We start from the raw sequence: 16,674 nt of genomic DNA on the forward strand, positions 1-16,674 counted from the left end.
GTTAATATTGTGGATTTACAGTTGCTGTTTTTGTATGGCCTTTAATTGTCTATTGCTTTTGGCAACTTGTGCTTGCATTCATTTCCTGAATTCTTCTAGGATTTTGTCTTTGTTTTCCTAGGTTTTGTCTGTATTTTCCTTGACCTCTTCTAAGAGCCTATATACTAGTATAAGTCTCTTGATTTGTTTATCAGTTAGTTTCCGAACCATTTCTTCCTCTAGGACAGTGCTTCACAAAGTATGTGATGGAACCCCCTGTGGGGCACTAAAATGATCCAGAGGGGCTACAAAATCAGATAGCTACACTTTATTCTGGATTATGGGCTATAGGACAAACGATTTTCATTGCCAGGTGTACCCTATGAAAAATTTTTTCTGAATAGGGGGTGGAAGGTCAAATCAGTTTGGGAACCTCTGCTCTAGGATGTTTTACCTTTTTGTTTTGTTCACTTGTATGAGCCATTTGTCCTGTTTCTTTATGATTTGATGTCGTCTGCTGTGCCTGAAGCATTTCAGTGTTTATTATTTTATTGATTATATGTTTATTTGATTCATCTTTATGTATCATTTTATTGGTTGGGATTTAATACATGTAACATCTCATTCCATATTTCAATCACATCAAGTAGAACTTTATTTTGATATATATAGCAGGCTAGGCACGTTTTATGGGCTTCATTGATAGCTCCTCTGGGAGAGATCATCTCCTGTCTCCTGATGAATAGGCTAAGAGAAACCAGGACAAGTCCTCACTGGTGTTCTCTAGGAATGTGAGATGCCTGATACCAGGCTGGAGGGGTATTGGCCATCACCTCTTTTAGGTTTAGAAGCATGAGAGCACTCTGTCGTTCACCAATAGATGGGGGCAGCAGGCAGGGAGTGTGGCAGGAGGCTGGAAGTGAAGGAATGTTTCCAGATGCTTGATGGGAGGGTGGGAGTTGATGCATGTATTCAGTCGCACAGGAAGGTTCCCCTGCACTCAGTGAGTTAGTGCAGGTTCCAACAGGGGTCAGGGGGACAACTAGTAGTGTGGGAAATCTCTCTACCACTTGGGGATTTGGAGCAGCTTGGGCACACGGGAAGGCACTCCTGCCAGTCAGCGCAGGCTCTCGCAACTGTGGGGACAAGCTCAGGTAGGAGTCAGGGCGGGCAGCCAGGGACTCAGTAACACTTCCTCAAACTGGGCAGGTCAGCATAGGCTCAACTGGGGGTCAGGGTGGGCTCAGGTAAGGGTGGAGATCTCCTATTGACACTCGATGAGTCTATTATTCTGTATTCACCATACAGCCACCAAGCCAGTCTCTCTGGCTCTCGGCTCCTTCCCTGATCTCATCCTCATCCAGAACGTTCCTTTCTTAGACCCAGTTCAGATGTTGCTCAACTTGCCTCACCCCAGGTATATATACACAGTTTCTCTGCGTCCTATTGGTATTTCCGTGAAGCTGCCTTGCTTCAGCCCTCACCTGAGATAGTTTTGTCTCAAGACAGACAGACTGCACCCGGCTAATAACCAGGGTGTCTCCTCCTTTGTTTCTCTCCTCATTCACTGTTTTTGATCACTGTAGCTTTCCAATTGCTGTTCAATCTAATTTGTTATCCTTTCATTTTATGTACAGGCTTCCAGGACTGTTAGCTGTGTCTGTTTCACTGGGTTCTGGGAGGTCTTTTCTACAGAGAGATGGTACACCTTGTCTAGCACACCATCTGGATCTCGCTCCAAAAACCGACCTCTCTGCCTTCAAGTCAATCCTGACTTGTTTAAAACGAGATGATTAGAATTGAAAGTCTCCAAAGACCTCCAAGCGCTAAACGTTCTATGAGACAAATGCAGATCTGTGATTTAGTGAAAACGGCTCCCCACTCCTTTAATCTTTAACACTTTCTCACTAAGTTATCTAGCCCTCTTGGATCACTGATCTTTGTCTAGCTCAAGGCCGGTGGAAAATGCACCTGATGATCTCAGATAATTAACCTGAGACGATAACATGTTCCCATCAACCAAAAGGTGTTTTTTTCAAATGCAAATGAAAAAAATTGAAGCAGGAAGTATGTTATCTAATACATGGATAATGAAAAAGCATTAATTTATACATTAAATAGTTTTAATATTTCATTGTAATGATGGTAAACCGTCCAATTAAGGAGGCTATAAATATAACTTACACTATCATCCTTTTCTTCAAAAGAGTGAGCCTATATATTATCTAACGGGAGTATTCACAAGTCCCCTATCACCCTGGCTCTTCGACCTTTGCACACACTCGAATGTTGTACAGGTCATCTGTGGCTAAAATACATTTTACCCTGCAAAATCTAGTTAATCCTACTTCTGCAGGCTTCAAACCCCACTCCAAACCCACTGTCTCCCATCCTCAAGGCAACTTTTTAGCCCAAGTACCTGGCAATGTTCAGTAGTTTTATAACAAACCACTGCTGTAGAAACCATCCTAACACACAAGGATCCTATAGAACAGATTAGAAATATTTCATAGGGTTTCTAAGACTGCAAATCTTTATGTATTCAGACTGCCTCATCGTTGTCCTGTGGGGTGACTGGTGGCTTTCAGTCAACAACCCAACACAAAATCCACTGTGCCACCATGGGTCCTCTACAGGTCTACAACACTTAACTTACCCTCTGTTATAACCATTTTCAGGGGCACTATGTATAATTGTATAGGTTGCCCATTGCAAAAGGGCATTCACCCAAGAGAATGAGTTGTTTACAGCCGAGCTCTCTTTTAACTGGCCTAGTATCCATTCAACTTGGTGAGTGCCCCTGCTGTATCAGCTGTTAAGTATCTTGTCTCTCAGTCCTAATAATACTTAAAAAGCAGAGATATTGAGAATATAATGTATGTGAAATAATATACGTGAAATACAGTTGAAATCCAGTCTGATCTCAGCTGCCATGCCAGGCAACACCTGTTCCACAAAGGTCTCTTCAAAGTTGCACAAAGGCACCTTACAGGTTCACGTGCTTTGGATTAAGACCAGGATTTATTCTTCTATTGTTCCCTCTAGACTACAACGTCATCAAGGGGATAGGTGCCTCATTGTTTATATCTGTTTACCTCCAGCATCCCTCAGTGCCTGGAACAAAGTAAGAAATTAATATTTATTTAATGAATACTGAATAAATATGAAAGAAAGATATCACATTGAAAACAGAACATTTTATTCTCCTCTTTAGGTAGCAAAACATTTGTAATGGTAAAAGAAGAACTAAAATTAAGACTGAGTAACCCCTGTATGCCAGGCACATATCATTGTATGCTCCCAATAGCCCTGCCTTTTAAGTCTTATTAAGACTGGGCCTCAAGATATTTAACAACCAGTACATCATAAAAACCCAACAATCAGAACACAGCTCACCTGTAAGCAACAACGGCTCCACCCATGTTGGTAAATACCAGCTACAACTATTATCATCACCATGTTACAAATGAGGAGCACTGGTGGTGCCGTAGTTAAGTGCTTGGCTGTTACCCCAAAGGTCTTCGGTTCAAATCCACCAGCCCCTTCACAGAAGAAAGATGTGGCAGTCTGCTTCTGTAAAGACAACAGCCTTAGAAAATCTATGGGACAGTTGGGACTGACTTGACAGAAACCAGTTTGGTTGACATTCTGGATGAGGATGAATGCTCACAACACGTTAAGTTCACATTGCTCGGTAAGCAGGGGAGCTAGCTTTAGATCCAGATGAATCTGATTCCTCAAACCTGTGTTCTTCCTCCTATACCATGATGACTCTCCATTGTCTCTCAGCTGTGTGGTGAGTTAGGGCTTCCCTGACATCTAGTCCAACGTCTATTTACTAGACTACTTTCCTTCCCCAAAGCGGAATCATCAAAATTTGTGACTTTAAAGTAATGACCCTAATCCCACAAGTCACACACAAAAATTGGTCATGTTGTTTTATAGTCATGTTCCATGCCTTCATAAATCTGACTGGTAGACTTTTATTACTTTCTACATTGAAGGGGTTAGCAAAAGGAGACAATTCTTGAATAATGGTCCCGGTCCCTTGCATATTCGAAAGTCTTTATTGTTTAAATTTGAACTACACAATGCAGTTCCTTTTGGCAAAGACACTTCACCCGCTGAAGAATATACAAATGTAACTTTGTTCTGTGAAAGTTCAGAGCTATACTTTACATCCTACAAGTTGTACTATTGGTGGATGAACTCTAGCCTATTTCAAGATGTCCATATGTTCTATGAACATATGCTCATTTCTGGATCTTGTTATTTACTCAATCCTTGGATCAGTCACTATTCCTCATGCCAAATCCCTACTAGGAATGAAAACATCCAACGGTGTTTGCTTTGCTTTGAGGTTGTTTTCCATTGGAGCCAGGTAAGGGAATCTAATAAATTTGTCTTTACTATGAAATCAGTTCTTTGCTGTAAAGGATACAGGATTTTTCTTCGGTCAGTTTTACTGGGACATAGTACTAACCTGCAGGCAATCAAATCATTCTGATTTGTGACCAAAATGTATTTTCCTGGTAAGTAAACAGTGAACCTAAGGAAAAAGTGTCAACTTAAAAAAAAAAAAACGCTTTTCTGAAGACACCATTTATTTTGGTTTTACACAAATAAATCATGAATATTTACAAAATGAAAAATTTGTAGGAAGATATGTTAAAATTAGTATGGAACCCAACAGCCCAACTGCATGGGACTTTATTTATGACAGCACCTACAAAATATTATAGATATGCCTTTTGTAATAAAGATGTTTGATCTTCTTTCCATCCATGTTAGGGAGGTAGCATTTAAAAGAGTTAACCACCAGGGTTTGCTATGAGTTGCAATCCCCTAGACAGCACTGAGTCTGGGTCTGGCTTAGGCATCAAGCCATACAAATCTAGCTCAACCATACGCTGGAGGAAATTAACCCTTTAGTTTCTAAGCAGGGGCCTTGATAACATTCTTCTTGCTATCTGTGATAGTTAGTTCAATTCCTGGACTATACACTCAAGCACAGGCACCACCTGTCTGTCAGTGGAGGCTTGTGTGTTGCTATGACACTCAACAGGTTTTAGCATAGCTCCCTCACTAACAGAGAAGGCCTGAAAATCTACCTCCAAATATCAGCCAATGAAAACTCGGTGGACGGCAACAGTCTGATCCCACGGTGCATAGAGTGGGCCCTGAGTCAGAGGCCACTCTTGACAACAGCTAATAAATAGTACAACTCTTCATGATGTAATTGAACTATCGAATTGTATGGCACGCAAATTATATGGCAATAAAATTGTTGGAGAAAAAAGAAGATGTTTCGAGGCAGGGAGATCTTGGGACTCCAAGAGGAGAATCAGGTCAGCTGGTCATGTAGGTACTCAGGGGCTCAGGGTTGAAAAGCCCCAGGCCAACCAGCAACCTTTGACCTAGCCTGGCATAAAATCACTTGGCCAAGTAGTCAGCTACTCCGTCTTGGGCGCCTGAGTTCAAAAACACAAGAAGATGAATGCAAGTTGTAGTTCGTTCTCTTCGAGCAAGAAATGAGAATGTGTTTGTCGGGTGGGAGGGGGGTGTCATGAAAACAGAGACATCATTAAGTCTACTGAGTAGGGTGATGTGGGGCACAGGGACAATGGCAGCAGTTAATCACAGGAGTGAGGACCAGAAACATAATCAGCAAGTGGGGAAGGTGATAATCCAGGTGGCAGGAGATAGAGAACACACAGAGACCTCTTATTTGAAGTCGACAAATCAAGGGGGACACAACTGACATGAGGTGTAGAGAAGTCCTCTGGGAATAAAACTATCAACAGCACAACTACAAATCTTGATTCTGCTCAATCACCAGAGATCTCATTCACATCACCCAAAAACCAAAGCATGGACATCAAGTTGATTTCGACTAGCAGGAGAAAAATGTGGCAGTCTGCTTCCATAAAGATCACAGCTTCGAAAACCCTACAGAGCAGTTTAAGTCAAGTCAAGATAGACTAGACAGCGATGCATTTTAGACTCGAGAGTTAACAACTTTTCAAACTAGGTTGGTCCAGAATGTCAGCATTGCCTGCCGCTCTAAGTACATCTCCAGGAGGAATCATCCTTGAGGCAGATTCTCCATTATCTACAATACATGTATGCCTACTAGTTCCAGCATGAAATTCACCATCCCCAAGAAGCTACAGAATACAATACAGGCCACCCTGTGCCTGCAACAATATGTGGACCAAGACACTAAGGATTCCAGGATGCCTCTGAAGATGGCAGCCCGAGTCCTGACAGGCAGCTGCACACATCATCATTTCATATGACTTTGAGTGTCTCTTTCCTACAAGGTGGGGAAAAGGGCAATGTTGGCCACTGAGGTGTAACAGGAGGAGTATTTTAGGCAGAATTGTCATTGCAACTGCATCTGTGAAATAGGTTTGGGTTCTAATTGGCAAGAATCAGACTCTAGGGAGATGTCATTTACTGAATGTTACTCCACTGGCCACTTACAGCCTCTGCTACTGCCCACATCATATGTCCTTGTCCTCTAATCACAGGGTGTACCCCTGACCAAGTCCATTGAGCCATTTTCCCAATGTGCCTTGATGTGGAAGATGGTCTGTATCCATGATTCTCCCACTAAAATCTTTGAAGACAGCCAGTGGTTAGAAATGAGAATCAAAGCTTATAAAAAATGCCCGAAGGGTGAAGGGAGACGTCGGACAGTGTAAGATATGACAAAATAATAATAATTTATAAATTATCAAGGGTTCCTGGAGGAGGGGGGAGGAGGAGGGAGGGGAAAAATGAGGAGCTGACACCAAGGGCTCAAGCAGAAAGCAAATGGTTTGAGAATGATGATGGCAACAAATGTACCAATGTGCTTGACACAATGGATGGATGTATGGATTGTGATGAGTTGTACGAGCCCCCAATAAAATTATTGAATTTTTAAAAATGTCCCAAGGAAGTGAAGAATCCTGGCAAAGGGAAGCAACGACAAAAGTCGAATGTACTCCCAAGCCTAAGTTCCTAGAGATATGATCAGTGGACCATCCCTTCAGGCTAGTATACCTATATGTAAAGAAAAGCTAAGAGTGAGAACGACAACAACAGAGACATTAAGCGAGACATGGGTGTAGCCCTGGAGAGAAATAGAGGCACAACTGCCTGGATGTGTGCTAGCTGATATCCTTACAGTACTTACCTTTGCTTGCAATTAGGTAGACTCGAAGTTACTAACGTGGCTCTTAATGGGGACCGGAGGAAGACATTTAAGTCAGTTTGAGACTTACAAGGAAGAGACTTACAGGTTAGACACGCAGAATCAAGAGAGACAACGACAATTAAAGAAACAGAAAAATACTTTGCCAGAGATAGAACTGAAAAAGATGGTCCCTATGGATGCAAAGTTGGAAGCCCACTAAGGAGAAGGCCCCCTCCCCATTTCCCAAGGGTTTAACCTGAGGTTCAATTCAATGAAGGAGGAATGAGCACACAAATGAGTGAATGAATCTCAACGAGGTATAGACCGTTAATGGTATTTGTCAGGATGGTCTGAGGTGACTCTGGCCCACGGCCTAGTGGGAGAAAGAAGAACAAAGCCTTTTAGACCAAATTACTGTGAATATAGAAAGATATGGGTCCCGTGAGGGAAGCTTTACCCCAAGCTATGTAGTAAAAGAATAGAAGGTCTGGATCGATGAGGCAGCAAACTGGACAAAGCATGCCACGCCGGGTCTGCTGGTCTACTGGGGCAACCAAAGTTAAGGTTTCTTTTTTTAAAAATAATTCTATTGGGGTCTCATACAACTCTTACCACAATCCATACATACATCAATTGTGTAAAGTACATTTGTACATTCATTGTCCTCATCATTCTCAAAACATTTGCTCTCCACCTAAGCCCTTGGCATCAGCTCTTCACTTTCCCCCTCTCTCTCCGCTCCCCACTCCCTCATGAACCCTTGATAATTTATAAATTATTATTTTTTCATATCTTACACTGTCCGACGTCTCCCTTCACCCACTTTTCTGTTGTCCGTCCCCCATGGAGGAGGTTATATGTAGATCCCTGTAATCGGTTCCAAGCCACCCTCCCTTCACCCTCCCGGTATCACCACTCTCAGCACTGTCCTGAAGGGATTATCCATCCTGGATTCCCTGTGTTTCCAGCTCCTATCTCTACCAGTGTACATCTTCTGATCTAGCCAGATTTGTAAGCCTCTAAGACCCCAAATGCAGTATCTTTTGATAGCTGGGCACCATCAGCTTTCGTCACCGCATTTGTTTATGCACCCATTTGTCTTGAGTGATCGTATCAGGGAGGTGAACACATGTGGTGAAGAAAGCTGATGGAGTCCATTTATCAAAAGACATAGGGTCTTAAAGACTTGAAGGTAAACAAGCGACCATCAAGCTCAGAAGCAACAAAGCCCACATGGAGGAAGCACTCCAGCCTGTGTGATCACAAGGTGCTGAAGGGATCAGGGATCAGGCATAAAAGAACAAAAAATCTTACCATTGTGTGCTAATTTCCCTGAAAGTTAAGGTTTCTAAAGAGCTGAAATTTGGAACATCTTTGTTGGATGGTCACCTTAGTACTTCTCTCTCTTAGGGGGCTGAGGCTGTGATGGGAAATAGAGCCCAGCATCAGCCATGGCAACAGTGACAAAGGATCACAGGACTTGCTGACTGGAGTAGCAGCAAAAGTAACATAAACAAGAAGAGGAAAACAGAGAAAGTGAGCATCCTCAAAATGAAGAACACCTGTGTATCAAAGGACATTATCAAGAAAGTAAAAAGACAACTTATAGAGTGAGAGAAAATCTTTCCAAACCATCCAAGAGTTGAATATCATCACTCAATTTCATAGAGTTAATTCCAACTCATGATGACCCTATAGGACAGGGTAAAACTGCCCCTGTGGGTTTCTGAGACTTTAAATCTTTACTGGGGTCAAACGTCTCATTTAGCAGCCCAATCCATGCTACTCCACCAGGGTTATTGAGTTTAATAACCAGAATATATAAAGAGTGCCCATAGCTCAACAGCAAAAGATAAACAATTCAATCCATAAATGAGCAAAGGACTTGAAGAGGTATTTTCTACAAAGAAGATACTCAAGGACCAGTAAGCACATGCAAAGGTGCTCAACGTCATTGTTCATCAGGAAAATATCCATTGAAATCGCAATGAATTACAACTCAACTTCCACATGCAAAAGAATGAATTTGGACCCCCACTTAGCGTATACAAAACCTAACTCAGAATGGATCAACAGCCTAAATGTAAATGCTAAAACCATAAAACTCTAAAAAGAGAACATAAAGATACATCTCTAAGTCCTTATCTTTGCCACTGGACTGTTAAACAACAATAAAATCATGCGCAACTAGATAAAAAATTAAAATGGGTGTATCAAAGGACATTTTCAAGGAAGTGAAAAGAAAACCTACAATGGGAGAACGTATTTGGGAGTCTTATTCAAAATATATTCAAAATTCATACGATTGAACAAGAGAGCAAACAACCCAAGAAAATGGACAAAGAACTTGAATAGGAATTTCTCCAAAGATGCTGTACAAATAACCAAAACGCCATGAGCAGATGCTCAAGATAATCCACCGCTAGGGAAATGCAAATCAAACCCAACCACACGGAGACACTTCACACCCACGAGGATGGTCATTCTAAAAAAAAAAAAAAATAGCATGTGTTAGCTTGGATGGAGGAATGGGAAACCTGATGTCTTTCTTGTTGGTGGTAATTAAGAAAAAATGGTGCAGCACCACTATGGGAAACAATTTGATGGTTGCCCCCAAAGTAAAACATGGAATTCTCCTATGATCCAGCAATTCTACTCCTAGATAGACACCTGCAAGCACCGAACGCTTGGATTCTCCACTTAACAAGTAGTTAAAATGGCAAATTCTGTTATATATACTTTTTACCACAATAAAGGGGGAAATGAAGAAAAACAGTTCAGAGGCACAATGAGATACTACTTTAAACCCGTGAGATTGGTTTTCATAAAAAAGGCAGACACTAAGATGGCAAATGTTGGCAAGGATGTGAAGAACTAGAACCCTCCTGCACTGCTGGTTGGAACATAAGGTGTAGCTGCTGTGGAAAACAATTTGGCTCTTCTTCAACAAGTTAAACATCGAGATGCAATGAGACCCAGCACTTCCATTCCTAGGTATCTCCCCAAGAGAAATTAAAAGAAGCACTCAAGCAAGTGCACAGACATGATTGTTCATGACAGCACTATTCAAAGGGCCCCCAAATGGAAACAACGCAAATGCCCACCAATGGATGACTTGGCTGATAAAATGTGATATAGCCACACAACGGAATATTACTCATCCACCAAAAAAGAAGAACAAAGTCTTGCTATATGCTATATTAATGAACCTTGCAAACATGCTGAGGGAAAAACCCAAACATAAAATGCCTCATATTGTTTGAATCCATGTATGTGAAATATCCAGAAGAGACACATCCACCAAGACTGAATGCAAGAGTCGTGGTAGCCACGGGCTAGGAGAAAGGAGGAATGGAGGTGGATTGCTTCAATGGTACAAGGCTGTACTCTGGAGTATGTTTTAGAACTCGATTGAGATGATACTGGGAGATGCTGTAGCTTGGGAAGCTCAGGCCAGTGCCTTCCTCTGCTGAGTTCTGTGTTCAGGAGGTTGAAAGCTAAGGAGGTAAGCAAGGCCTCCAGATGCATCCCAGGAGTTGGCATGCTTTCCTGGCAGGAATGTTCCATGACTGCAGCACCAGCTCTTTTTTGATAACCTTTCCTTTGAGCCAAACCTGGCACTTAATGTAGCAGCTGGCTGGGGCTCTCTGGGGTCAAGGTTTAAATATAAAGGGATGATCACTTCAAACCAAGGTCAAGTCTCAAAAGCTAGGAAACAGCCCTGGCTAACTAAAGCATGTGAGATCATGAATGGGGTGGGGAGAAAGGCTGCTGGTTGGGCCTGCATCAGGCCGGTCCCATCCTGCCCTCTACGGCCTAGAAGTCAGCTCTTCATTGAATTCCCCCAGGCAGTGAGTCTCCTTCGGGCAGACAAATGATGCCAAGCCCAGAGCCAAGGACGAGGACAAATTCCTTCCACCCAGAAATTCTTGCCCAACCCAAGACTGGAGAGTGCCGTTTGTGGAAGGCTGTGATGCAAACCCACAGACCCCATGGAAAGAACACTTTGATTCCTAAAGAATTCATTGCTTATGATATCTGTTGGATTAAAATTAACTACAGGTGATGACCTCACACCACAACCCATTGGTCTGTCTTGTATACTGTGGTGGCTTGTGTATGGCTGTGGTGCTGGAAGCTGTGCCACTGGTATTTCAACCACCAACAAAATCACCCATGATGGAGAAGTCTCAGCAGAGCCTCCAGACTAAAACAGACCAGGAAGAAAGGCCAGGGGATCTACTTCCCTCAAAATAAAACATTTACTCCCCACAAAATTAAATGAGATGTTTACTTGTGTTTTATTGACTATGCTAAAGCATTCAACTGTGTAGGTCAAAACAAGCTATGAATAGCCGTGGTAGTCATCTAATCTGGTGTCAATTTAAGGATTTCTTAAAATCATTTTATTGGGGCTCATACAACTCTAATCACAAGCCATACATACATCAATTGTGTAAACCACACTTATACATTCGTTGCCCTCATCATTCTCAAAATTTGCTTTCCGCTTGGGTTCCTGGAATCAGCTCATTTTCCTTTTCCCCCTCCCTCTCCCTACCTGCTCCCTCCTCCCTCATGAACCCTTAATAATTTATAAATTATTATTTTATGTTATCTTACACTGCCCGGTGTCTCCCTTCACCTACTTTTCTGTTGCCCATCCCCCAGAGAGGAGGTTATATGTAGATCCTTATGATCAATTCCTCCTTCCCTCCCGGTATCGCCACACTCATCGCTGGTCCTGAGGGGTTCATCTGTCCTAGATTCCCTGTGTTTCCAGTTCCCATCTGTACTGCTGTGCATCCTCTGGTCTAACCAGGTTTGCGAGGTAGAATTGGGATCATGATAGTTGGGGGGAGGAAGTGTTTAAGGACTAGAGGAAGGTTGTGAGTTTCATTATTGCTACACTGAACCCTGAGTGACGCATATCCTCCCCACTACCCCTGTGCAAGGGATGTCCAATTGTCTACAGATGGGCATTGGGTCCCCATCACGCGCTCCCCTCATTCACAATATGATTTATTTTTTGTTCTCCCCTGCTCCCCACCCCCGCCTTTGGTGCTTGAAACCTGGTCCCGTCAGCCCTTCATGATCACACATGTTGGTGTGCTGCTTCCACGTGGGCTTTGTTGCTTCTGGACTAGATGGCCGCTTGTTTACTTTCAAGCCTTTAAGACCCCAGACGCTATATCTCTAGATAGCCAGGCATCAGCCTTCTTCACCACACTTACTTATGCACATATTCGTCTTCAGCGTTTATGTGGAGAAGGTGGTTTTTGTTATTTGGTGTCTGCTACCTGATCCCTTCAACACCTCGTGATCACACAGGATTGTGTGCTTCTTCTCTGTGGGCTTTGTTGCTTCCGAGCTAGATGGCCGCTTGTTTGCCTTCAAGCCTTTAAGACCCCAGACGCTATATCTTTTGATAGCTGGGCACCATCAGCTTTCTTCACCACGTTTGCTTATGCACACGTTTGTCTTTGGCGATCATGTCGGGAAGGTGGGTATCATGGAATGACCATTTAGCTGAGCAAGGTGCTCTTGTATTAAAGGAATGCACGCAAGGAGGCCCAATGTCCACCTGCTACCCTACTGCTAAACCTATAAATATATGCACCTATTTCCCCCATAATCATAAATATATTTACATATGTACATGTCTGTATTTAGGCTTCTATGTATGCCCTTTGCATCCTACTCCTTTCCTCTACTTCCTTACGCTTTCCTCCTATGTAGGGGTGGAGTCTAGGCTGTCAATCTGGAGATAGCCAATGAGACTTCTGTGTGGGGATGGCCTTCTCCTGAGAATTCTGGGAAATCTGGGACTTCCTCCTAGGAAGGCAAGAGACACTTCTCTCTCTTTCTGCCACTCCCTGGCAGACATTTGCAGAAGATAAGCCACATGGATGCAACCAGACCTCTGAAGTCATAGAAGCCACAGAGAGACCCCTGCTAGTGCTGAGATGCGTACAATGCCACTGGCCCCAAAGACTTTCTACCCACTAGCTTGTGATCATCCTGCATTTGGATTCATTGCATGTGTTTCCTGAGTCTGAAGAGGACTTTATAGATTGGTATCAGACATATGGACTAATATCGGACTTATGGACTTGATCTGGACTGGGATGTTTTCTCAATGTTCAATTGTGCTCGCATATAAATCTCTTTCTTATACACATATGTGTGTCCATGGATTTGTTTCTCTAGCCTACCCAGACTAACACAATAGCCTTGAGAAGAATGGGAATCCAAGAAGATATATTGTGCTCATGTTGAACCTACACATGGATCAAAAGGCAGCTGTGCAAACAGAACAAGGGAATCCTGCATAGTTTAAAATCAGGAAAGATATGTGTCAAAGTTCTAGCCTCTTATCATCTTTATTCAATATGTATGCTGAGAAAATAATCAGACACTGGATTATATGAAGACAGAAAGCAGCATCAGAATTGGAGGAAGGCTTATTAACAACCTGCAATATGCAGATGACACAACCTTGCTTGCTGAAAACGAGGAGGACTTGAAGCACTTGCTGATGAAGATCAAGGATTGCAAACTTCAGTGTAGATTGCAACTCAATATACAAAAGCCAAAATCTTCATAACTGGACCAATAAGTAGCATCATGATAAACAGAGAAAAGATTGAAGTTGTCAAGGATTTCATTTTGCTTGGAGCTCTAATCAATGCTCAGGAAAGCAGCAGTCCAGAGATCAAACGACATGATGCATGAGGTATATCTGCTGCACAAGACCTCTTTACAGGATTGAAAAGCAAGGATGTTACTTTGAGGACCAAGGTGGGCCTGACCCAAGCCGTGGTATTTTCCATTGTCTCATTTGTACATGAGAGTTGGCCTGCAGAAGAAACAGTACATTTGAATTATGGTGCTGGCCAAGAATATTGAAAGTAACATGGACTGCCAAAAGAAAAAAAAATCCCTAGAGGCAAGGATGGTGAGATTCAGCTCATGTACTTTGGACATGTTGTAGGAGAGACTAGTCCTTGGAGAAGGACATCATGCTTGGTAAAGTAGAGGGGCAGCGAAAAAGAGGAAGGCCTTTGACAAGATGGATTTGACACAGTGGCTGCCTTAATAGGTTCAAACATAGGGAACAATTGTGAGGATGTCACCAGACTGGGCAGTATTTCATTCTGTTGTACATAGGGTCCGTTCTGTTTTCCATAGGGGTACTATGAGCCTGAACCAACTCGATGGCACCTAACAACACCACCACCAAAAAAATGAAAATGAAAATATTATGGGTGGACAACAAAAGATTGTCTGGTAGAATGCTGAAAGCTGAGCTCAATCTAGAAGGCACTCAGAATACGTAGAAGCCACAACACTGGACTCAGGAATATCAATGATCATGAAGATGAAGGAAGGCCAGGCAACATTTAAGTCTGCTCTATTTAAAACCCTCATGAATCCTAGCTGGCTGTTGGGCAGGTCTCCAACCTAAGTTCTGACCCAATGCCACAATAGGAGTAGCAAGACCAGGCCCTGGACCTCAGGAAACCTGTTAAACCCTGGAGTATTCTCAGACAATACAGGACACTTTGATCTCACTGCTTATCTTAAGCTGTGCCATTTTGACCACAAAGACATTTTTATTCTGTAGTTTGCTCTTTCCTCTATGCAGAAGGATCTGGCTTTTGCACCTCTTAAAAGAGCTGCACCTAGGGTCCCTTCTCAGATTATTTCTAATTTACCAATTAGCAACAAGGACAACCTGAAGCAGCACCCTACAGAGAAAAGAAAAGCAGCCTTTGAAATCTGATAGAGGGCCTGGTGCTCACAGCTAGACTGTGCTATCCTCCCACTGAACATAAAGTAATCTCACATAATACCAACAGAGGTTACTCTGAGACCGTGAGAAAGTGGGACTAAACTGTCTTGCAAACTCTCACTGCCTTCAACTCACTCATTCCAACTCAAAATGACCCTAAAGGACAACCTTGTGCTTCCCCTGTGGGTTTATGAGACTGTAACTCTTTACGGGAGTAAAAAGCCTCATCTTTCTCCCAAGGAGAAGCTGGTGACCTTGCTGTTAGCAGCCTGACTCGTAACCCATGATGCCATCTGGGCTCCTCTGTCTTAAAACAGACAAAACCAAGGTCACCATGCTCCCCTCAAACTGCTCAACACCCCAGAGCTAAAATGGTAACTACTACTTCTTGACAGAAGTATTATAATTTATATTTTATACTCACAGGAGATCAGATTTATTGAGATAATCCACTTATAGAATTTCCCTTACTTTTAGACAGTAGCCTATCTAGAATGAACTCTCACTGCCTTAGAACTGCCCCTAAGTCACAAAACCAGAGCCCCAATTCAGTGGGTTCTAACATCCTCTTATTGAAAAACACCATGGTTCCTCATATCTATCCCCCCACCCCACTGCAATGAGCAATGAACCCAACTTGTTCAATCTCAAATGTTCCTGGTGGTATTTGGCCAAAGGACACTACATGTCCCTAAAACTCATTCATATATTTTGTCTTTATGGTTAGGTTTTTCTTCTTTGGGGCACTAAAGAGTGAAGGGCATAAATTTAGTTCAGTATCATATTTAGGTTTTTGTGTTGCTTGGAGAGGAGATAACATAGTTTTATGTCATGCATCTATAATAGCTACAAAGAGTTTAGAGAGCACAGGTAAAGAGTCATAAATGTATTGGGGGATAAGCTCAAAACCAAACCCACTGTCATCAAGTTGATTCTGACTCATAGCCACCCTACAGGACAGATCAAAACTGCCTCTTTGGGTTTCTGAGACTTTAAACCTTGACGGGAGCAGGCAAACTCACCTTTCTCCTGCGGGGTGACTGTGGGTTTGAACCACTGATCTTGCGCTTCATAGCCCAATACATAGTCCACTTGTATTGGGGGGATATTGCCCAGTTAGATTGTATGAACTGCCACTGAGTCGATTCCAATTCATGGCAGCACTATCTAGAATCTTCTGAGACTGCAACTCTTTACAGCAACAGATAACCTCATCTTTCTCCCTCAGAGTAGCGGGTGGGTTTGAATGATAATTATCATTAAACTACTGGGCCCTTTTTAAAAACTGTGATGATGGTTTCATAAAATGAGGATTGAAGTGGGGGCTCTGAAATGCCTTACATTTCCTCCTACTTAAAGCGGTAATGAAGAGCCCCGATGGTGCTGGGGGCTATCACCCTTGCTGCTAACTCAAAGGTCAACAGTTCAAACCCTGCAGAGCTTCATGGGAGCAGGGAGTGGCAGTCTGCTTCCATCAAGACTCTATCACTCGCTCAGTGCCATAGTGCTTCTCTAGGACAGGACAGAACAGTCCCTGCAGGTTTCCGAGACTATAACTGTTCACAGTAGTCAGAATTAACTCATTGGCAGTGTGTTTGAGTTTTAAGTTTAGAAAGTCTCATCTTTCTGCCTCAGACCAACTGGTGGTTTTGAACACCTGACCTTGAAGTTAGCAGCCCAAGGGGTAGCCCATTATGCCACAAGGGTTCCTTGTATT

The 16,674-nt window shown here is 42.7% G+C and overlaps 1 protein-coding gene across 3 annotated transcripts in view; it reads right to left on the minus strand.

Moving 5' to 3' along the window:
• Window positions 1-2,084: 2,084 nt before the first annotated feature.
• SMARCA1 (SWI/SNF related, matrix associated, actin dependent regulator of chromatin, subfamily a, member 1) overlaps window positions 2,085-16,674 on the minus strand; it is a 117,553-nt gene continuing 102,963 nt past the window's right edge. For all 3 annotated transcript variants that reach the window (XM_045295853.1, XM_045295849.1, XM_045295848.1), the window contains 2 exons: window positions 3,376-3,552; window positions 2,085-3,093 (listed from right to left, as the gene is read on the minus strand). In XM_045295853.1, the coding sequence (XP_045151788.1) occupies window positions 3,061-3,093; window positions 3,376-3,552 (210 nt within the window). In that variant the 3' untranslated portion in view covers window positions 2,085-3,060. The remainder of the gene's footprint in view (window positions 3,094-3,375; window positions 3,553-16,674) is intronic.

This window comes from Echinops telfairi, unplaced genomic scaffold, assembly GCF_000313985.2.
Source record: "Echinops telfairi isolate 266 unplaced genomic scaffold, ASM31398v2 ScPeMD7_6080;HRSCAF=6971, whole genome shotgun sequence".
NCBI lineage: Eukaryota > Metazoa > Chordata > Mammalia > Afrosoricida > Tenrecidae > Echinops > Echinops telfairi.